Raw genomic sequence first — 24,744 nt, 5'->3', positions numbered from 1 at the left:
CCTAACAAAAAAACTCGAATAAAATAAAGATACGAACAAATTTTACTGTATCGGTAAACGAACCACAAAAGGGATGAAGCTACTGAAAGACCATCGACAAATCACAAATCAAAGTCAAGTGACGTGAGAAAACTATCTATGAACGCAAAATGCGTATCCAAATCAATCTGAGGGTCCAAAACACATAAGATCATCATGTTAACAAATAAGTGTCATCTTCATCAGTCAAGACGATTCAAATCCAACCATGAGAAAAAATATAAACAAAAACAACGGCAAAAAACCGTAAACAACAGCAAAAAGCCATAAGCTACCAAAAGGCAGAGAAAAATATATCACAAAGACAGAGATAAACGTGTCATAAAGACAGAGAATGTGTCATAAAAACATAATTATTTTTATTAAAAAAAAAAAAAAAGATAACCGGCGCGTGACAACCATAATTAAAATTAGTACTACCGTCGATTAAACAAAATTAAGAAGGAAAAAGTTGAATTAATCAATAAAATTTACGGACATTATAAAGAAGGAAAAAAAGAGAGAAAGAAAGCAAATATATGAACGTAAAAAATATTATAATATATATTTGGAATATGGTTTATCCCTCAGTTAACCTCAAATTGATTTTAAGGATTTAGCATACGTGTCGTAATGAACAAACTCCACAATATTTTACTCGAACAATCATATTCAACAGAATTGGTTTCATAGTATATTAGGTAGTAAATTGGGGACATGAAGAACCCATGAATACTATTGAATTATATATATATATATATATATATATATATAATCTTATTATATACTTAATTATTAAATTAATTTTTAAGTATTCGTAATTTTGTTCATTGTCAAATGATAAATACAACTAATAGTTTTTATGTTTTATTTTCACGACACTTTAATATCTGTGACATGTGTAACATAATTTGTCACTTATTTTTGTATCATACCATTATACATTAAATATATGTGCTTACAATTGCAGATTTTAAACCAATAATTTCTCATTTGGGTAACATATGTTTCTTGATAAATATACAATCTTACGAGCTCAAAATTTTTCTATCATATGATAGGTATTCTATAGCGATCTTGTCCATCAACTATATTCATATAGGAATCAAATCAATTTTTATCGTATTAATCATGACTAGACCCATAGATAGCCACATATACAAATAAAATTAAATGATATAGATCGATCATAAATATATACCATGGAAATTATATGCAAGATGAACCAAACATAGTTATGGTTAAAATTACATTTGTTCCATGAAATCACATATAAATATATATAGTTCGATAGATGCAATTCTAGTTAAAATTATTTTCAGTAATTGGTCCTTTCAAAATAAAATGTCTATACAAACCGTAGCTGCTCTTTCTATTCCCTTCCTATTTTGTTCTTTAGAGTTTGTACCCTTTTTTATATATCAAATTATTATTTTTTTCCTTTTTGATCTTATTTAGTTGGAATTAATATTAATTTTGATGTTGGTTATCGATTGCTTATTCGTTTTTCTTTTTATTTATTTTTTTATAAGAATAATTATGCATTTATGACACATTTTTCTATGTCTGTGATTTTTTTTGTTTTTTTCATCAGTCGTTTGACCGTTATTTTATTTATGTTTTGTCAGGGTTAGATTTGACGATGTCACGATTGATCAAGATGTCGTTTATTTATAATCATGTTGTTCTTCCCTACTATGACTCTCGAATTGAATTTGGATGCAGGATTTTCCGTTCGTGATTTGTTTCTCACGACGACAGACTCTGATTTGCAATTCTCCTGGTCTTTTAATAAATTAATCTCCTTTTGTGGTTTGTTTGTCGTTGCAATCAGATTTGTTCGTATATATATATATTTGTCTTTTAGTTGAGTTTTAAACCATGTATGGTCCTTATATAATCTAAAATAACTAGTTTCAATGTTATAAAAAATGTTCAAATTATATATTTAGTTTACAAAGATAATTATAAACCCTTATTATAATTTTAGATATTTTCACTTTTTTAATAATACTAACGAATTCTATTAAAAATATCTAATTCCGTTACTTACTCTAAAACTAATAAATTTTAATAAATTAAATGAACTTTACTTCTAATGTAAGTGTATTCTAATTAAATTATAATTTTCTTTGAAATATTATGAGATAATTATAATGTAATATTTGTTCAAAATAAATTAATTATTAGATAACACATACATATCGTAGCTGCTCGAATCTAAGACTTCTAAAGATAACAATATTTTCTTTTTTTATGGGGTAAATAAAAGGAAACATTTATTCAAAGATACCTTTGACATTAAATACTCGTACCTTTTATATCTATGGTACTCGAACCGGCATTCCTGCATATCGCTGAATATTGAGCTGGGATCGTCCCGGTTCTCTTCCAAAGGTCGTAAACCTCGGCTCGATTCGAATCATCACTCTCTAGTGTTGTTCTTTATCAGCCTTTGCTTGCAGGGTGTCATGTGTGAAGAAAGGAGGCATCAGGTACACCATCAACGGCCATTCGTACTTCAACTTGGTCATGTTAACCAACGTGGGAGGCGCCGGGGATGTAACGTCGGTGTCGATCAAGGGTTTGAAAACACGGTGGCTGCCGATGTCGAGAAACTGGGGCCAAAACTGGCAGAACAACGCCTACCTCAACGGCCAGAGCCTCTCCTTCAAAGTGACGGCCAGCGACGGCAGGACCATTACAAACTACAATGTAGTTCCTGGTTCGAAAGAGGCCAATTTTAAGACAATATGGCTTTCTAATATTAAGAACACGAATTGACGAATTACATGTATAAACAATGAAAAAGAATACATTTCTTGTTATTGTTTCTGCCCCTGAATATATTATTACTTCCATTTTCATTTCTCATCTTTTTCTATTCCCAGATTTTCTTTCGTGCCAAACACAATTTTTGATTGAGCTTTTATTGTGGATAGTTAGATCAATAAATAATTTAACAATCTAGCTCGGCCATATTGGCATTTGCTTTAGTCTTTAAGCTGGTCAGTGGTCTGCAATTTCTCAATAAAAATGATATATTCTACTGGGCCTACCTGGAAAAAAATTGTTAAAAAAGCTGTCAATCAACCAATTTTTGTACTGTAAAGTCAATGATCAGTGGTGAGTAGGCTGGTTTCTAAATCATCTGTGCCTGCTGAAGCCGTGGTCAGCTCGTCGGCCCGTTTAGCCTGGTGCTTCCAATCGGTCCGAACGAATGTGTACATCATCATGCACACACATGAAAATTGTGCCGCAAGAAGCCCGAACCATAGACCCTTGAACCCGAATTTGAATGTGAAAGTGGTGAGAATCGCAACTGGCAATCCGACGATGTAAAACGAGCACAAATTTATCCGAACACCGTCTTTAGGACGTGCAGTCCCGGTTAAGACACCGCAAGCCACTGTTTGTGGAGAGTTGCCGACTTCACATAGCCCCAGGATCGGAAGCACAGTGGATATCAAGTTGATAATTTGTGGCTCGTCGGTGAACAACGTCCCCCACCATGATCTCATGACTATCATGGTGACAAAGGCCAAGAGGCCGAATGCGAATGCCATGAAGAGGCCGATGTTGGCCGCCAGATGGGCGCGGGATGGTCGACCGGCTCCCAAGGCCTGACTAACTCTTGTGGAAATGCAGCTACTTAGCGAGTAGGGGAAATTATATAACACCCCTGTTGTTTGAATGAGGATGCCCATGGCTGCAACGCTAGCCTTCGGGTTGTCGAGTAAACCGCAAAGGAACAACATTATCTCGTACCACCAAAATTCCAAGCACACCGATATGAGACTAGGCAGTGCCAGCGTTAACAACGGCTTCCAACCTTGGAAGACCGAGACCATCGTAACACCATGCCAAGGCTTCAAAGGAGTTTCCGAAACAACCATATAGATTACGAGTCCGAGGTTTAGATTGAAAGTAGTAAAACCAAGAGCCAATGCAATCCCTCTCACCCCTAACCGAAAATACATGGTGAAAAGGTAGTTGATCAAAGGGTGTAACAGGACAGCACAAATAGCAGAGACTGTAAGCGGGGTGGTGATGCCTTGGGATTTAAGAAAAGTCCTTATCGGATGCAGAAGAGACTGAGCTATCAGCTCAGGGATGAAGGCAACCAAGAAAACTTTCGCGATCTTCGTGGCGTCGGGATCTTGGCCTAGTCGTAGAAATATCGGTTCGACATTTAGCCACAGGATGCAGACAGGTACACAAGTGAGTAGCAACATATACAATGTTCTATGAAAAGTTTGGCTGAGGACTGAATATCTTCTAGCTCCATAGGCTTGGCCACAAATGGGATCCATTCCAAAGGACAGACCTTTAATGACAGAGATGCCTGTAATGTTCCCAAACCCCATTGCAAGTGACCCTCCAGCAAGCTCTTCCCTGCCTAAATGGCTAAGGAAAAACATTGAAATAATCGATCTTGATTGTATGAGCAATGATAAAATCATTATTGGGCCTGCAATCTTTCCAATTGACACCACTTCATCTCCCACCTGCATGGAATTCAACTTCATTCATTTTGTGGATTTTTTTTTTTTAATTTCACATGGCCAGCTTAGGGGGCAAAATGAAAAGAAATTTTTAAAACAACACCCACTTTTGCAAGTGGCCAATGAGAGATTTATTATAGTACCTTGCTATTCTATGCAACAAAATTTCAGTACATCAACTTTATTGAAAAGTTAAGTCTTTTGAGAAAAAAGGAAAGATAAATTCCCTACAACACAATTAATTTAGACATGTCTGTCAATACATTAAAGGGTTCCACTACACACCATATTTTATTGTTCAATTCCCAGACCAAAATTACTTCAAAAAAGTGGTGCCTTTATATTCTTAAAATAAGCTAAAAAAGTCGACTTTATGGGATGAAGTATAGCCTCCCATACCTCCTGGCATGGAAGATGAACCAATGAAGATGAATCATGGTCGAATAAGTTGATGAAATTATCAAATTAATCTGAGTAAAAAAGTTGATGATTTCATGAAAAACTCATTCGGTGGTAGTGCTGGTGATGATGATCAGTAAAGAAGGAGGCTTGCCTGGTTCAAAGGCTCTCTTGCCTCGTTGAATGGCAGCCTCCTGAGAAGCTGAGGGATTTGAATCTTTCGTAAAAACCCACGAATGTGTTCATCTTCTTCACCATTTTCCTCATTGTAGTTACTCAAGAGCCGGTGCTGATGATCACCATTTAAATCTATTTCCCCGGATTCAATATCACTCCCTGAGCACATGTTGTGTGTACCAAAAACAAAACCTACAGAAAGAAAGAAGAAAAAAACTGATCTTGGAAAGTGAAGAAATAAATAGGCAATGGCATGCAGGAGTTATATATATATATACACAGATACAGACAGACAAGACATACATACATACCTTGATTTCCCCAAAGCTTGAAAGCCCTTAACTAATCTTGTTCTGTTGTTGTAGTTTGTTCCTGGTTAAGTAGTAATGGAGACTGAATATATAAACTGTGGAATATACCGTGCATTAAACAAGACAAATACTTATTAAGCCCTTCAGCTTTAACTTAAATTATATTATAATGAATAATATATATATATATACACGCACACACACTCTTCTTTGAAACTGAGTTATTGAATGTTATTTCCACCTGTATTTATGCTTTATCCACCTTGGTTCTCTTTTGCAATGGCAGTCAGCTTATGAAGGAAGGACTGCTTAAACTAATGCAGAAAAACACATGTATTGATAACCTAGCTGGGTTAATTAATTATAAATTAATAAGATTTTCTCCTTAATTTTTATTTCATTTTGTTTTGCAGTTAATAATTAATTCAGTACATGATTGTCTTGACATAATTGCTCTTCATTCTTGTGCTTCCTGGCTCGTGGAGAAGAAGGTCTAACTAGTTCTATATATAAAAATATATGTGCCTGTACAATTTTTTTTTCCAGTTCTGTGATTTGTTTTATGGTTTGATCTTTATGAAATAATTAGTCAGGTGGATTAAAATAGTGAGTCGAAAATAAAATATAAACGACTTTGATTTCTGTTTCCATTAGAAGATAACGACATGAATAATGACCCCGATAAATAAATAACATGGAGAAGCGTCTATATTTTCACCTTCACCTCATTGTCAACCATCCGACTATCTCATTGTTCACCATCGTCGTCTGCCTGTGGAACTATTGTCATCCAACTCTCACCCACCGTTGTTTTCCGATCTCCTTTAAGTCGATATAATGACGGATTCAAAAATATTTTTAAAGATGAACACACATATGTTAATACATCTTTTTGTCTTCTCATTTTTTCTGGTTATACTATGTATCAATCAGATCTACGAACATTTAAACCGATATGACTAGATTCTTCTTTGAGAAGTACTTTCCCGTTTCAATAGCTCCCAACAGTAGAAGAGAGAGTTGTGGAGTTCGACAAAGAGATACCAAGACGTTTCATGTTTATCGAAAAAGATTCAAGAAATTTTATTCAAAACAAATATATTCGACAAAAACCGTTGGTTGACTAACTTTCAACACATGTTGTTGACGTAAAATTTTCACATGTGATTAATTGTTGATATGCCATGTGTCATGTCATCATTTTGAATGACGTGACACATGTCATGTTATTAATTTTGATGACATGACACATGTCACATCATCTATTGATCACATGTGAAAATATCATGTTAGTAAAATGTGTTGATCGCAGTAGCAGATCCAGAAATTTACAAATACAGACTCAAAAATTTTAATATTTTTTTCTTCAATATAATGAGTATGTAAAATTTCTTATTTTTCTTCTTCCCTTAATATATTGAACTATATTTAATAATTGATCTAAAATAATGAGTATCATTTGGTTCTTATAGGGTTATATGCATCCGCATCTGGTTGATCGTTAGTCAATTAACGGTTTTCATTTAACATGATTTATTTTTATAAAAGATAAAACGTTAGAAGATAAAATAATCCAAAAAAAGCCATCATTTGTACAAACGTCATGGAAAATTATGTCATTATACTTATTCTTTTTGGGCAACTAAGCCCCTCTTGAGTTTAAGTAAGAAATATTAAAATCTAACCCTTTTCTAAATTATTGTTAATATTGAATTTAATCATTATAAATATATGTGAATTTTAAAATATTATATTTAAATACTATTATATATAAATATTATGTGTCAATATATAATATTATGTGAATTTAAATTTTCCTATGTATAAAATTATCTAATATTTTATTATATTTTAGGTCCAAATACATTATAATTATAATTACTAATATTATACTAATTCATAATTATAATTTCATAATTATACTTATAACATTTTAAAATGAACATTAAAATTAAATGACCAATTTTTTATCATAAATTTTAAAATAATTTTGTAAAATAAAACTATGATAAGTTGAATAAAGAAATAACAATGAAGAGATTGATCAAGTGGATACTTTATTTGGTTTTGAGTGAGGTTGTATTATTTATTATTGCATAGTTGATTTTTCTTAATATTATATATGTACATATTGTTAGGGTAAATTACACTTTTAATATCTAAACTTTTAATTTTTGTTTCATTTTAGCACCGTTTAAAATTTAACGTTGAATTTTGATTTTTTTTTTAAAGTTTAGGTACTAAAATGGATTAAAATTGATATTTTGGGTACTAAATGCGTTAAGTTCATAATGGTGTGGTACTAAAATGAAACAAAAACTAAACGTTAGATAAAGTTTAGAATAAATTAAAAGTTTAGGTACTAAAATGGATCGAAACTTATAATTTAGGGTACTAAATGCGTAGTTTAGCCCTTTTTAGGTTTATTAATCTGTGGTAGGTGTAGAGTAGTATATGTTCAAAGATAATTCTTAATCATTTGACATCTAACGCTCATATCTTTATCATTCATGATGCTCGAACTCAATACCTCAAAGAATAACAAAAATTCATTTACCACCGAAATCACTCGATTCGTGCATATCTATAATTTTTAAAATTGCAATCGAAAGTTTTATAGTACGTGACAATAAAAAAGGGATTTTTTTTCACTTTAACAATTAAAATAATAATAATAATGTGATCTTCATGGTCTTGAATAATAATATAGTGAGTGGGGTTATTCTTTAATATTTAATATGTTATATCATATTATATAATGTCATATCAAATCATCTTCTTAGCCTAAGACCTTTTCAGGCTTAAAGTTAAGCTTAAAAATAAAAGAGAGAATAGTAATGGGTCAGTTAATCGCTAAAATATTAAGTTCTTAATTCTTTCCACCTAAGATCCATGTATAATGCCAACTATTTTTATTAATTTTATTTAAAATTTGACTCTTCCATCCTCCAAAATGCCGTTTGTGCGTACTAAACAAAGTATTGGCTTTAAAATAAATATTTAAAGATTTTATTCTAAGTGATTAAGTTTAATTATTTATTATTTGAAAAAAAAAATCTCATTTTACTAATGTCTTGAATCTGTTTTCTCAAATAAGGTGGTCTATACCGTGTTTACCGGAAGACACGAAAATTAATCGACGTCTTCATGAAGACCCAAGGAAGACGTGGTGTCTTCTCCATTGCATAAGGTATGAGTACGTATGGGCACGAATGACACAAGAGAGGGTGATAGGAGATGTCGGATCCTTTATGCGTCTTTATGAAGACGTTGGGTGATTCTTACATCTTCCAATAAGTATTATAGAGACCACTCTATTTGAGAAAATACAGTGGGATGTGCATTACATGGAAAAAAATTCACTATAATATCCGGACAAAATTGTCATATTAACGATTTATAATTTTATAAATACACCACACAATCATAGGTTAAAAATCAAAGGATAAAGTACACAAATGGTCCCTTGATTATAGGCTATTATTTTATTAAGTCTTTTGATTATTAAAAGTTGCAAAAATGATCCTCTAACTGTAGAATGTTGCTTTGTTAAGTCCCTTGACTATTAAGAGTTACAAAATGATCACCAAACTATTTATTATGTTCCAAAATCGTCTTTTTCGATTAAAAAAATACCTCGTAAAAAATTAAACTCGTCTTTAAGTATGATGATTTGATTTCAAGGACTAAAGAAAAGTTAGGTCAAAAGTTTGTAAACATGAACGAGGTTATACTTAAGTACTTAGAAGGGATATGCTTTGCCTTTTCATTGGTTCTTGCTAGCTTCAATTATTTGTGGGCTTAAGAAACAAAATGATGGGTGATAATGGCCATGTTTCCCTTTCCCCCACACTCAACTAAATTGTTTACTTCCCTAAACTTTCAAAGAAAAAAAACATTAAAAGTGTCATGTCTGGAAACTTGAAAGAGACAACTTAAGTTCATAACTTTTGTCATAGCCTTATTAATATATATGGGGGAATATTTTCACATATGAACCAATAAGAAGTGATCAAAATCAGTTCAGTTTGGTTCTTTTTTCAACATCAAAGAGTTGGTGTTGTCTTTAGACAACATGGATTCCCCATATTCCATCGAATACAGACAGACATTCATGAACCTTGGTTTGGTGATGAAAAATTTTCAATTATTTCAACGTTAAAATTTGTCTTAAACCTTGTACTTTGCTTTGGGGGGTTTTGAATTAATATTGCTGGTGTAAAGAAAAGCAAAGATGGGGGGGATGCAGGCGTGCCATGCCGTTGCCACCCATGTTAATATTAATGGATCGGGACCATCTTGTAGGAAGGGATTTGTTTGTGCACCTTAATTTGTACGAAAGATGCCCCAAGGAACCAACCAGTGTTTCAGCATATGCTAAACAGTTTACTTATTTCTTTATCACTGTGTTTTTTGTCTTTGAAATCTAGGGCACCAACTGAACTCAGTTTGGTTTGGTAAGAACCAAGCATATTCTCCATTCATTTGGATTATCAAATAGTTTGGTAGGAACTATACACCTTTGGATTACCAACTGAACTCAGTTTGGTTTTGAATTGTGTGTATTGTTTTAATTAATCAATGGTATCTGATTTATTAACTAACTAATCCAGAACGGGTACTGCAGAAGCGAGAGCGGCCCTGTCAACCCAGTTTGCTCCATTTGCAAACGTCAGTGTTCAAACCTCATACCTTATTTAAGGAATCTAATGTCTCATCTCACTAGACTAACTGATTGTTAGTAGATAATTGTGTGTATTTTGATATTCAATAATTATACTTTTGATAAAAATATTTAATTTTTTTTATTTGAGATAACATGCTAGGTTCTTTAGATAAGATTAAAAAGTTCAAATTCAGATTTTGTGAATTAAGTAAATTAAGTCTGGAGAGTCACCCCTTTAATGATACTTTACGATATTTTTGAATTAATATATTAATTGATCATATATCAGTGATTAAATAAAAAATTACATAAATTTTTCAAATATAAAAACTTTTTTATATTAGTATTTCTTCCACAAGATTTTCTTGGTCTACAACTATCTAATAATTAAAAAAAAAAGGAAACCTAAAATTTGGAGGGAGCATAGGATTGGAATTGGATTGTATGGGACAAAAGGTTTTTGTTTTTGTTTTTTTCTTTCAAGGTATAGAGGTGTGTAGGAAATTTGTCTTTTAAGAGCATGATGGTTTTTGTCAATGTATAGCACTATAACCTACAGCTATTGGTCACTCAGGTCCCGTTTATAATTTCATGTTCAATCCCCCATTTTATAAAACAATCTCAAATCAGTCCTTTTCCCCTTGTGTATAAATTAAAACATGTTTCGAAACTTACGAGGTTGTGCTAATCTTTTTGTTGGGGTAAATGCTTTAACAATTTCTCTTCATCGTTCAAGTCCAAGATAATAAAAACTAATTTGAAGTACTTGAGAAAATTATTTAATTTACTCATCTATATGGTCTTCACATGATTAGGGTTTTTGGTGGCCTTTCAGCGTTTGAAGAAAGGCATTTGAGCTATCAAAAAATAAATAAATATAAACCATGAAGATATGTAAGTTTATTGCATGATTAAATATTAAATTATTGTATAATCCTTTCATGTGAGCTTAACTTAGCTTTAAACACCTTTTAAGAAGGGTTTTCTTAAGCTAAGTGATTGTTTAATTAATCCTTTTGGTTGTAGGGAGTGATTGAAAGGCTGGAAAAGACATTGGGTCTTCAGCTATTGATTGAAATATACCTTAAAGGAAAGCTTCTAATTTGATCATATGGTGAGTTACCTGGCTTGAAGACACTGTTTTTTTGGATAAATTACGTGCTTAGTACCTAGGCTATCAATTTTGATCCGTTTTAGTACCTAAACTTTCAATTTTTTTTGAAATAATACCTAAAATTTAGTTTTATTTCATTTTAGTACCCCTGTTCAGAATTTAACGTTAAGCTTTGAAAAAAAAATGAAAGTTTAGGAACTAAACGCGTTAAGTTTTTAACAGTGGGGGTACTAAAATGAAATAAAAACTAAATTTTAGGGATTGTTTTGAAAAATTCAAAGTTTAAATACTAAAACGGACCAAAATTGATAGTTTAGATACTAAATGTGTAGTTTACCCTTGTTTTTTTGACTAATATATAAAATTTTAATTTAAACATGTAGTTCGTTAAAAGTTTAAATACTAAAATAGTGGGATAATTGTTTTGCATATTTATTCAGAAATTTTCATACACACCTCGTAGACATAACTTATCGAATTTGAATTTCTCAGAATGAATAATATTATCTTTTACCACTGAAATAACTCAATGTATTCATAACGGTGTTGAATATATATATATATATATATATGAAGTTATTACTTTTGGCTGACCGGTTAAGGACAATGTTATATACAATCACAAACATCATTCAAACATATAAAAATTTCATCATAGGTTATAAATATTTAAAAACTATTAATATAAACCTTTATATAAATATGCAAACCAATTACATTAAATAAGTAGATAAAACATTTTCAATGATTTAAGCCTTTCAATCCATAACCTGTATTGGGCTGGATTTGGTTCTGGTTTTGGATCTGGTTCTAGTATGTAAAAAAATATTTTTAATGTTTAATTAAACAGTCGTTTTGATCGTTAACAAGGGTTAATTCAAGTCATAAACAACTTAATATTACTTAAATGCTTAATTAAAGTTTTGAATTTGATTCTTTGTGTATGCATAAAATTTTTATTGGGAAACTCACCCACTAAAACCAGGTGTGCAACTCGAGTCGATCTGGATTAGTCAAAGTGAAACCCTTAAACTCTAAGGGCAACAAAAAAAAATACTCTATTTTAAAACATTAATAATTTATCGACTAATGATTTTCATCCACGAAAGAATTTGATTACCCATAAAATAAAATATTGAAAGTTGTATCGTAAAAGAAGAATAAATACTAAAATAACTATTTATTCATACGCTAAAGATAATGTTTGGCATTATGCTTCTTCTTTTTTCAAAGGTCGGATAATGTAGACGTACACGAGGTAAAGATGCTAAAAGCCTTTGACAGATTAAATGATGCGATCACAGCATGTTGTTGACAACAACATTGATGGACATGCCATCAAATACAACCCTTTTGAGCCTTTCAGTTAAAATACTTTCCAACATAAAATATTTTTGAGTAATACATAAATTATTAATTTTAATTTGTTTTAATACTTAACTTTCTTTTTTTCAAAACTATGCCCAAAATTTAGTTTTTGTTTCATTTTTAATATCCGTCAATAAAAACTTTAGCTTTTGTTTCATTTTAATACACACATGATCAAAATTTAACGTTAAGTTTTGAAAAAGTTAAACGTTTAAGTACTAAAACGGACCAAAACTAATAGATTAGGCACTAAACGCGTTAAGTTTTTAACGGCATGGTACCAAAATGAAATGAAAACTAAATGTTACGTGTGATTTTGAAAAACTTAAAAGTTTAGGTAATAAAACAAACCAAAACTGATAGTTTATGTACTAAATGTGTAGTTTACCTAATATTTTTAAATCAGAAAAGTTATTTGTGAACCTCCTTTTAACTATCTATGTCAATGCCCCATGGGGAGTTTCCAAAATCCTTTCTATGATTCACATCACTGAACCACCACATGTTCTTTTCTTTTCTTCTCATTTTTTACCTCTCAAAGCTGAAGAATTTACTCGACCTTCGCAACTCCGACTCCAGGAACGCTGCTTTCCACGACGGTATCCATTACGAACCTGGGGAAAAGAAAAACAAAAACATTCAGGAGAAATGAGAGACAGAGACATATGTAGTGAACACCATACACATTCAGTTGGAATCTATTAAAATGTAAAACCATATGAGATAGAATGTTACTTGGCTAATTTGTCCCTTGATGACTGCAAGATATAGATCGAGAGAATAAATGATAGCATCAGCCCTGTTCACACACAAACATGCAAATTTTGCAGCTTTAGTGTAAATAAATCTCTCGAATTAGTCTACTATTCAAATCTTTGTTTCCCCATTAGCAAAGTGACATTCTTCAAGGATCACAATAATATGGCTTGCAGAGGGTGAAGGCACATGTGAATGGTATGTCTAGGCATGCTTTTATAAGGCAACAGACATGAAAAAATTCCAGCGTGATTGAAGTTCTCGGTTATTTCTTTTATTTTGGCCTTTTATTTTTTAAAATTAGATGCACCTACAAGTAAGAAGGGGGATAGTAACGTGTCATACTTCTCAATATTCGAGAATCTAACAACGTATATGAAAACATAACGAAATCATGCTTATTGGCCGACATAAACAATTACATGTTTTGCAGATAAACGGGGTCCTCCTTTATAGTTTATTATCATAATTATATTATCCTAAGCTTACTTTATATATACATACATACATATTGACATACAGGGACAGAAATGTATGCATATGGTGTCATACTTGAGCGATCATCTTTTTGTGCCTTGTGCCTGAGGGTTCTAGCACCCTGTGTAATGATGAGTCATGAAAACATTAAACAATCGGCATTGGAAATGTTAACATTATAAATGATTTTCTGTTTCAGGAACTAAAATGTACAAGGAGTAGAGAGCATAATAAACAGATCAACCAACTTATACAAAGTGTTAACCTTTTTACCTGATCCAAAGAGAACATAAAATCCAGATGTCACATCTATCTCTCTGATTGCTCCTCCCTGTCGTATGACACCATCACAACCATATCACAATTTATAACAAACAATGGAAGCCTATGTGCATCTTATCACAAATGATTATGATTAAAGTTAATCTTACATCTTATATATTTAGTTATTTTACTCATTCTACGAGACACCAAGTATAATCAATATTCTAAAATAATCTGAATAATGCATAAACAAATTCATAGTGAGGAAGATTTAGTTGCAGCTTCCCATGCAGGACTTATAATAAAGTAACTAATGGTTCCTGCATTTAAAAGTTCCAGTTGAGTCATTCGAAATTCTTATGCTTTCAGAGGTTTTATAGTCAGGAATTGTTAAGCACTTAAGATACAACAGAGAACCGTCCCCTTTGCTTTAAATGATAATATTGTTTTCAAAGTATCATCTCTTGCGCTTCTGAAAACTTAAAGGCAGACTAAATTCAAAATCCAACAAACAGTGTGTGTGTGTGTGTGATATATATATAGAGAGAGAGAGCTTTCAACAACAAACTGACCACGTGTATCTGACAAGCACATGGATCCCAGAATTGTTTACGAATATTTGGATGAATTTCAACATCTGTTGAAGACAAAACATAATCAGTTTCCAGTCAACCCACTGAGGAATAAATAAATGAACAGTTATGATCTGTTCGAAGCACTGGATATGCTACTCTAAAGAAATCTACGAATACATTTCACACATGCACAAGGATGCACAACTGTTAATCAATTCCCAAAAGCAATAATTCTCACATCTCTCCTGATCTAAGAACAAATTCTCTCAAAACATTGTAAACTATAATAACATCGGAACAAGCTCTTACAAATATCTTTACTTGTTAGCAAACTAGTACCACACTGAAACATATAGATAAGGTTACATACAGTGATGAGGCATGTCCACAATTTTAGCAGTGACACCATGCAAATCACCACCTGAGTACCTCTGAATGAGGTAAGGTTAAAAACCAAAAGAAGTTAGTCAAACCATGCAAAATAGCTCGACATGTTTCTTTCTGAAAGTTACAATTTAAATCCGAAAGCAACGAGTTACGAACTACACAAAATATCTTACCAGATGCATGTCAATCATTGGAACTTCAGAACTCTTACGATTTATAAGAAAAAGCCATGGGACAAGAAACTTCTCCTTCCCAACTTGGAACGATCTACAGATAAGTTAAGCATTACAAAACATGAAATACTATAATAGCTTCTCACTCTGAATCTCACTCATTATTCACAGTTTGCAAAACGCTTACTAGAAGAAAAAAAAAAGTTGAATGAAACGACATTTTTGGACTCGAAATCATTTCATTCGTGAATCTGAGAAACTGAATCAGCCAAATGATAAACTAAAACCCAAACAATTGCAGCTAATGCCAAAAAAAATTCAGAAATTAGGATAAATTCTTACATTTTATAGGGATCAGCTCCCGTGTAACCAGTCGGCTTTATTATAGGAATTAACACCTGCAAACGTAATTTACATTCATAAAAAAAAAGAAACAAAAAATTGAGGTTGAAGAAGAAGAAGACAAATACCTAACGATTAACAGTAAAGATCGGGCAATGTTTTCCGATCACGTCACGCCAAACAGTTCTAGACTGAAATCAACAAAATTCAAAGATCTCACATTCAAGAATAGTTTAAAAATCTTAATTTAGAGAGAGAGAACTGACGGAATGGTACTTGCCCATCTTGCTCATAAGAACGATTTCCCCAGGCCTGTAAGCAACGGAGATTAAAGGAAGCCCAAGCAACAGTGAAATTAATAGAAGAAGAGACGCCATTTTCCTGCAGAGTTCTCTCGTCTGCCGCTTTCTCCACTCCAACAGAATTACTAAAAAACTTCTTCTTTCTTCTTCTTCTTCTCTAGTTTTTGTTTGATCGAAGTGGCCTGGAACCTTATATGGAATGCGGCGAAAGTTTTGCTTTTATCATTAAAAATTCAATCAAATAACTCATATAAATGATAAAAACAAACAATCATCGTTATATATGGTAAAAAATAAACTCATACAAGTCGGTTTAGTAAAATGAGATATTAAATCTTTTAAATACGATTAGAAATCTAAATAACGATAATTATAAAAAAAATTATGTAAATAAAAAAGGAGAAAAGTAAATTCAATCAAATTATTTTTATTAATATAAAGTAAATTCAAGGTAATATCTTTTTTAAAAATAACTCTAACTCTAACATTTTAACATTAAATACTCATATCTTTTATATATATAATGCTCAAATTTAGATCCTAAAAAATAACAATAATTCTTTTATCACATAAACACTTGATTCATGCCACTAAATTTTATTTAAATGAAAGTTCTTTTTAACTTTTTTATTAATAGTCTAATTAAATATAAATAACGTGGCGGATTCAATTGGTTTTTTTCTCTTTTATTATAAAACCAAATTTTAACTCATTATTTTTATATATTCATAATTTGGATGTCTTTCACGAAAGTTGTTCTCAACTTGGTGTTGGAGGTAATCTACTATCATACCTCCCCATTACCCAATTAAATGTGGGAATAAGGGTCAGCTAAATTTTTATATAATTTTTTATATATTTTTTCAGTTAAATTAGAGTAAATACAAGAAAATATATGTTTAAAGATAATTATCAACCTTTTAATATTGAATGCTCATACCTATGATATTTATGGTGCTTGAATTCGAATCCTCAAGGAATAATAATAATTTTTATTATCACATAGACTACTTAATTCATATTTTATATCATTTTTTATTCACATGTTATACTGATATTAATTATATTTTAAAGTATTCGATGAAAAATATATATATATTGTGGTTGATGTATATGAAGTAAATGCGAAAGGGCAAAGGGCAAATTTCCAATCATTTTCATTCTCCACTGTATATTATTAATAATAAATTCTATTTTTTTAAGTAAAATTCTAAAAGAAAAATACTATTACATCCGTAAATGACACCTAATAGGAATACGCTTGGTCAACCCCTCCACAATACAGTTGTGGCAGATATTGGGGCAAAATTAGGTAAATAAACCAGGCGGAATAATTAATTAATAAAATAAGATATTTTTAAATTTATTTTGGGATTTAAATTATTTATCATAGTATTTATAAAATTCATCACGTTAAATATTTAGAAAATTAAAACTCATCATATGATATAAAATAAAATTATATAAAATTCGTCATTCTCACGTGACGAGTTTTAATTTTTTTAATATATTTGATGAAATTCGTTATTTTCATATGACGAGTTCCACGTACACGACAGCAAATGGTCTTAATCATAAAATAATTGCCAAGAACTTCTATTTCTAAAAAAAATGCCTATATTATTTCTCTAATTTTGTCTATATTGGGATTTTTTTATATTAAAAAAACTTTAGGTTAAGGGTGACTCTCAATCTAGGGTCAGAGCATACCTAAAACCCAGTTGACATTTACATATGAATTTACATATTGTCCACCAAGAGTCACGGTAGTAGAATTCAAACTTAGTCTTACAAATACAAATTCTTAAATATTAATCATTTGTACCAACACTCGTTGACCGATATTGAGACATTATGATTGTAATTTTGAATATAATTTTTTATATCTTTATATAATTATGTCATTTTAAGTTATTTTTAAATTATGTTTTAACTATTTTCTATATTAGGTCTAATTCACTCCATATTTTACATTATTTTTATGATTTAATTTTAATTTCAGATTCATTTAAAAATCTTATTATAACACGTGTCATTATAATATTTTAAAACAATTCATTTAATTAAAAATCATAATATAACAAGCAGCATAAAAAATATATTACGATATTTTTGTTGTATTATGTTATTTCTTTTACCTTGTGTTTCAATTACTATCCTATGTTATCTTTTATAACTAACCGGATTAGTCAATGTTAAATCGATTATAACAGTAAAAAGTAGGGACTAAATCAGGATTAAATATTGGGAGGGTCAAAATATTTGATTTTTAGATAAATTATGTATTTAATATTTAAACTATTAGTTTTGTTTCGTTTTAGTATATAAACTTTAAATTTTTTGTAAAATTATGCATAACTTTTAATTTTTGTTTCGTTTTAGTACCAACCATTAAAAACTTTACACGTTTAATACCTAAACTATCAGTTTTTTGTTTGTTTTAGTATCTAAACTTTCAATTTCTTTAAAATTTAACGTTAAGTTTTTAACGGGAGTACTAAAATGAAACAATAACTAAATTATAGGTACCATTTAAAAAATTGAAAAGTTTAGGTATTAAAATGGACCAAAATTGATAGCTTAAGTACTAAATATGTAATTTACCCTAGTTTTTAAGGAAAATACAATTGTTGTATTGAAACTCAAAATTAAGAAGACAATGTTTAATTTGTTTAATATTTAAACTTACAATGACCTAAATCGTTATTAGACCAAAAATCTGAAGAAGATTAGATTATCCTTCTTTAGTTTGACCCTTACTTAATTAAATATTTAATAAATTATTATAATTTTTAACTTGAATACTTATTTTTATATGAACTAAAATAATGTTAAACCAAAATTTATCAAATGTATAAAAATTTTACATGGACTGGAACCCCTAGGCCCAATATAACTTCTCCCCATAAAAAATTATATTTATGTTCAAATATTATATAAAAAAATTAGTTAAACTATATAAATAATCGAACCAATCTATTTACTATTTTTATTAATATGGATAAGTATAAGGTAACATCTATTTAAAGATAAACTTTTAACCTTTCGATATTAAATACTCCCACCCTTGACATATACGGTGTTTGAACCCAGATCTTCAATAAATAACAACAATTCTTTTATCATAGAGATCACTTAATTCGTGCAACCATGTATTTACCTTTACTCGTTGATTCCCCTATCCATATTTTATTATAATCAAAGATAGAAAATATATATACCCTATATTATTATTATTATTTTGTTTAAGTGCCCCTATATTATTTTCACGGGGCTTAATGGCATGTATCTAGAGAGTAATTAATTAATTAATTAATTAATTAAGACTTGATTATGATGATAAATATTGTGAATGTTTCCTGCCATGCCACTGTGGACCACTTATATGAATGTCAACCATTGTTCTGTCATCATTGATCAAGCTACTTCATTTATTTTTCATCCTATTGCTTCTGTCGTTAATTAATTATATATTGCAAGCAGCGGCGTGCAAATAAATTATATATTTACACGATGGGTAATTTTCACAAATAGACATTGAAATTTTAAAGAGTTTGTGTTTTAGTTATTAAAATTTTAAATTTATCTCGTTACGGTACCAACAAGTTGGTCTAATGAGATGACGCACTAGATCTCTTAAGTAAGTTCGGGAGTTTGAATCTTAACATTTGTGAATGGAGTAAATTGGGTTGGGAGGGTCGTCCTCGTAATGAACCTTTTGCAAAATCTGATCTAAAACAGTCGCTGAATAGATCATTTACTAATGATTAAACCAAAAGAAAAATATTGATGTGGCATATTAAAGTCACATTATCTCCCAAAAGCTCTACGTTTTTCGTACTAATTAACAATCGATGGCCTCCTTTAGCATGCACCATTACCGTCCATTACCGTCCAACGTTATTTCAATCATCGTCCTCCTTAAATGCAACAACTGCCATATTAAAGAGTTTCGTCAGCTTCCCACGATCGTCGAACATATTATTACCATCATTTAATCTAAGTTCCAAACATCATAACCACAGGCTACAACTATCATCCATGATCAGACCATCACCAATCCTATTTGGTCATCGTCCGTAACCACAATCATCAATAACACCAAACGATAAACAACAAAAATAATCGAAGAAACAAAAAAAAAAAAAAGGAAAATTATTCATCTCGACTTTGCAAATGCCAGGGTTCGAATCTCTAACCATGCTTAAGAATTATAGTACATCATTCCACTAAACCAACTGATCGTTGATGTTCAGATATACCCTTTCATTTTCTCTTCGTAATGGAGCGATTCTAAAATAATATTTCTTTTATCTCGTTAAATTTGTCTATTGTTAGTTTTTCTGTCAATATTTTTAACTTCGACGTACTATTATTTAAAATTATTATTAATACAAATATCAAAATCTAAAAATAAAAAAATAATCATGATTAAGTTTAAAAATTTTTGACTTTTACAATGTTGACACCTCTTCTATCTTTTAGATTATGGATTTAATACATATTAGGAACAAAATTCATCATCCTCTTTCCCTAGTTAGATAACGTTAAAAACACCTATTATATCATAATTATTATCGATAACTTAATTGATATTATTTTAATAATTAAACAATTTGATTGATAAAATTTTTAATTTAATAATTAAATTAAAAAAACACTTATAATTTAGTGATCATATTAGTAATTATCCTCTGTTTTCTTTTTAAAAAACTAAATCCCGACTTGCTCTTTTAATTTTATAGTGTAAAGAAGGTAAATAGTCTCTCGACTATAGGATACTACTTTATTAAGTTTATCAATTATTAAAAGTTACAAATTAGTCATTCGACTATAGAATGTTACTTTGTTGAGTACTTAAACTATTAAAGGTTACAAAATGATCACTCAACAATTCATTATGTTCTAAATTCTTATTTTTTCGTTAAAAAAATTAATGATATTCTGAGCTCAACATTAACTTGTTAACTTTGAGATAATAAAATTTGATCTCAAAATCTTAAACAACTATTATATCTCAATCATCATGTTAACTTCCAACTTAAACAACTAATTTTTTAACAAAAAAATATGACTCTGAGACATAATTAATAATCAAGTGAACATTTTATAGTTTTTAGTAGCCTAAAAAGTTAATAATGTAGTACTCTATAGCAGGGAACATTTGCTTTCTTTATCCTTAATTTTAAAATAAACATAATTAAATCGATGTCATTAATTAGACTTTGTCAAATGGCGTCAGCTCAACTTTGTTAATTGGTCGAAGAGTGGACCTCACCAAATACAAACTCTCATCAGTCATCTTCTTCCTTGTATACTTTTGAGTTTCGCCACCAACCATTCCCTTCATCGCCATTGTTGTTTCCTTGTTCATCTGCAACTCCAAAAGATTCCCACTCTTTTCTCATCTTCAATTTCATCCGAACCTCAAATCCATATCCTCGGGATTGGTACAAATGGTGATGTCAAAGCATAGCCATAGGTTTTTCAAGTTCAGAGTTCTAATTTCTTGCCGAATTCAAATTCCCAGTTGCCAAAATCCTTCCAAGTTTTAGAATCTTTGTTGTTTCAATCCCCAGAAAACCAGGGTTTCATATCAAAAGCCTTTTTCTTTAATTATATTCTCTCTTTTCCCCCCTATATCTACCCACAAGCTTGTTTTTTTAGCTTTGGGTTATTTTGTTTTTGTCTTATAGATAGTCTTGAATCTTGTGCTTATCTCTGGAAAGAAGACAAATGGTTTCCAAGGACTACTACTTGTTCTTACGTTCAGTTGTGGAAATGGCTTGGATTATGCTGAGTGTGGATTACTCTAGGCTGTTTTGGTTATTGTTTGGTGTTTTTTCCTACGAAAATCATGAAGGGAAGCCTCGGATCATCTAGCACATCTTCAAAATTTGCTTTCTTTTATCTGCTTCGTTGTTCTTAGTTTTGTATTCCAGTAGGCTACATAAGTGTACTATTTGTGTTCTCAATATATATATATTACAATAAGCACGCCTGATTTCTCAGACCATGAAAAAAACACGTCTAGTTGGATGTGTTGATGGAGTTAAATCTCAGTTTGGATACGTTGAAACCGATCCATCCGGTCGGTACGGTCGAGTAAGCTTTCTTCTTCATTCACACTGCATGCTTTTTGCCTTTTGATTGATGCATGGACTCAATATTTTCAGTAGGAACAAAATCTTTGATCTTTTGCAATGACAATGGAGAATTTGCATGACATGTTTGACTTTTCTTTTCCAGTGACAATTCCTTTTGAGATGTGGGGTTCTGATTATTTGATGTTGAGGATATGTTGAAATTCTTGCAATTTTCCTGGAAAATCTGGGAAATTGTTTTTGATGATCATATCGAAGTAGTGAAGCATACGTGTAAATGAAGTTATATGAACTGTTTGTGGGAATTCTTTCTGCAGTTTAGAGAGATTCTTGGTAAAGGAGCTATGAAGACAGTGTACAGGGCATTTGATGAGGCCCTAGGAATGGAGGTGGCATGGAATCAAGTGAAGCTGAACTATGTCTTCCGTTCACATGACGAATTGCAGAGGCTTTATTCCGAGGTTCACCTCCTCAAGAATCTCAGCCATGATTCAATCATCAGATTCTACGCTACTTGGGTCGATGTCGATCGTAGAACGTTCAATTTCATCACCGAGATGTTCACCTCCGGCACACTTCGAGAGTAACCATATTATGAGACTTCACTATCGATCGAAAAACACAAATTAGTGCTGTTTTAGTGCAAGTTTTTATATGTTGTTTGATATGTTACAGGTATAGACAGAGGTACCAGCGTGTCGACATGCGAGCAGTTAAGAGCTGGGCTCGCCAAATTCTGCAGGGTCTAGCTCATCTGCATGGCCATGACCCTCCAGTGATCCATAGAGATCTTAAGTGTGATAATATCTTTGTCAATGGCCACCTTGGACAAGTCAAGATCGGCGATCTCGGACTGGCTGCCATTCTTCGTGGGTCACAACATGCTCATAGTGTCATAGGTATGCTCTGAATTTCCATCCTCTGTCTCATTTCCGGGTAGCCGTGTGTATGTTTATATGTTAATTTCTTCGAACTTGCATTCGCTACTAGGAACACCGGAATTTATGGCACCAGAGCTATATGAAGAAGACTACAATGAGCTGGTAGATATATACTCCTTTGGCATGTGTGTCTTAGAGATGCTTACTTCCGAATATCCGTATAGTGAGTGCTCCAATCCGGCTCAAATCTACAAGAAAGTGACTTCGGTGAGTTATATTCAGCTTCGTTGATTTCAACAATACACTGCCAGATTAATCTAAGACATTCTTTCTGTATTCATTAACTCTCCAGGGAAAGAAGCCAGAGGCATTCTATAGGATCCAAGATGAGGAAGCCCGGAGGTTTATCGGAAAGTGCCTGGAGAATGTTTCCAAGAGGTTGCCTGCTCGTGAACTCTTGCTTGATCCGTTTTTGGCCTCTGATGAAGACAATCTGAAGTCCATCCCGAGAGTCTCGAGCCAAAAACTAACTCATAAAGGCCCAGTCGCGGAGCTAGCGCCTTCTTTAAAGGTTGATCCAACAAGGAGTACTGATATGTCGATAACCGGCACAAGGGATCCCGAAGATGACACAATTTTTCTCAAAGTGCAGATTACAGACAAGGAAGGTACTATTGCATACATACTGAAGAAGTTTAGCTACAAGATTCTTAATCAATGGTTTCCCTTATTACAGGTCATGCTCGGAACATTTATTTTCCCTTCGACATAGTAAACGACACTGCGATTGATGTCGCGTTGGAGATGGTAAAGGAATTATATATCGATGACTGGGAGCCATTGGAGATTGCTGATATGATAGAAGAGGAAATATCTTCCCTCGTCCCGACTTGGAAGGACCTAGGCACCTCTCAATTTCACCATCAGCACAGCCCTAAGTACGACGACGATGACGACGACGACGATGACCAAAGTGAAATCCACAATCCTTTCTATGCTACCTCCTCCCATTCTTCCTATGACGCACAATTTTCTCATGGGAAAAATTTCATTTCCAAGTGCAATTGGTCCCAAGGTACTTGTAATATAACATGTATGTATGTATGTATATATACCAGTCTTCTTTTCTGTCTGGCCATTTTGCAAGATTTGTTCATTTTTGTAGACATATTCAGCAATGACGATGCAAGTTCCAATTGCTCTATGGAATCGTTCCAGTACTCCAGCATGAATTACGAGGACGACTTCGATTCGAGTCTCCATCAAGGGGAGCACCCCTGCATTCCGAACACCCTCAAATCTACACGATTTTGTCCGTCGGATAGCACGAGTGCTTACTGCTACAAACAGCGCGCCGCACGACTCGATTCATGGCAATCTTCCCATTTCAATGGCCAGCCGAAGCTAACGAAGATCCGTTTGCTCGTGGACATTCGCAGCAAATTGCTGCACCAATCAGTAATGGCAGAGATAGACAAGAGATGCCTATTTAAGACGATCGGAGCAGTGGAGAACATCGGATATCAGGATCTGGGAGAGGTTTCGCACAAGGAGTATCTCGAAGACGGCATAAACGGAAGGATTTTTCGATCATGACAGAGATTTCGGGGGAGTTTTAGGCGGTGAAGATCCCATCCCCTTAATCTCTCTGTTAATATGGTAGTTTCTTTCAGTAGTGAGGATGACAAATTCTGAATCCTCCATCTGGTTTGGTGTAGTAAATAATGCTAGGTTGCATACATGTTCAAGACTATGAACCAAGTATTCCCTAAAACATCACCATATTCACGGATTGAGAAAACTTTATGAATGTAGGACTAATGTATGCATGCATGCATCACTTTATTTATGAATTGGGAAATGTATGTGTATGCATGCATCAATATATTGATTGGGAAATGTATGTATGCATGTATGCATGCATG

General features: G+C 32.0%; 2 protein-coding genes and 1 pseudogene across 2 annotated transcripts; 1 reads left to right on the top strand and 2 right to left on the bottom strand.

Annotated features, from left to right (window-relative positions):
- Positions 1-3,131: 3,131 nt before the first annotated feature.
- On the bottom strand, positions 3,132-4,535 carry LOC120169717 (protein DETOXIFICATION 53-like). Its single transcript, XM_039177835.1, has one exon. It carries the CDS (start codon positions 4,530-4,532, stop codon positions 3,132-3,134), a length of 1,401 nt encoding a protein of 466 aa, XP_039033766.1. The 5' UTR covers positions 4,533-4,535.
- An 8,555-nt stretch (positions 4,536-13,090) lies between these two features.
- LOC120170016 lies at positions 13,091-22,075 on the bottom strand (annotated as a pseudogene).
- Positions 21,825-24,672, top strand: LOC120170012 (probable serine/threonine-protein kinase WNK5). Its single transcript, XM_039178079.1, has 7 exons — positions 21,825-21,939; positions 22,256-22,521; positions 22,614-22,837; positions 22,929-23,086; positions 23,172-23,487; positions 23,556-23,894; positions 23,985-24,672. The coding sequence occupies exons 1-7, from the start codon at positions 21,850-21,852 to the stop codon at positions 24,413-24,415; spliced, it is 1,824 nt and encodes a 607-aa protein (XP_039034010.1). The 5' UTR covers positions 21,825-21,849; the 3' UTR covers positions 24,416-24,672.
- The last annotated feature ends 72 nt before the right edge of the window (positions 24,673-24,744 follow it).

The sequence above is a fragment of the Hibiscus syriacus genome, unplaced genomic scaffold (assembly GCF_006381635.1).
Source record: "Hibiscus syriacus cultivar Baekdansim isolate YM2019G1 unplaced genomic scaffold, ASM638163v2 tig00111769_pilon, whole genome shotgun sequence".
Taxonomy (NCBI): domain Eukaryota; kingdom Viridiplantae; phylum Streptophyta; class Magnoliopsida; order Malvales; family Malvaceae; genus Hibiscus; species Hibiscus syriacus.
Note: the sequence above shows the minus strand (reverse complement) of the source record. Positions and strands in the feature narration are given on the sequence as shown.

What these genes read in the sequence shown, in the direction of transcription:
- LOC120169717 (XM_039177835.1), bottom strand. Translation starts at nt 4,532, where the DNA reads ATGCAGGTGGGAGATGAAGTGGTGTCAATTGGAAAGATTGCAGGCCCA.
- LOC120170012 (XM_039178079.1), top strand. Translation starts at nt 21,850, where the DNA reads ATGAAAAAAACACGTCTAGTTGGATGTGTTGATGGAGTTAAATCTCAG. An exon ending in ACATGCTCATAGTGTCATAG is followed by an intron (nt 22,838 to 22,928) that starts GTATGCTCTGAA and finishes ATTCGCTACTAG; the next exon opens with GAACACCGGAATTTATGGCA. An exon ending in TCTACAAGAAAGTGACTTCG is followed by an intron (nt 23,087 to 23,171) that starts GTGAGTTATATT and finishes TTAACTCTCCAG; the next exon opens with GGAAAGAAGCCAGAGGCATT.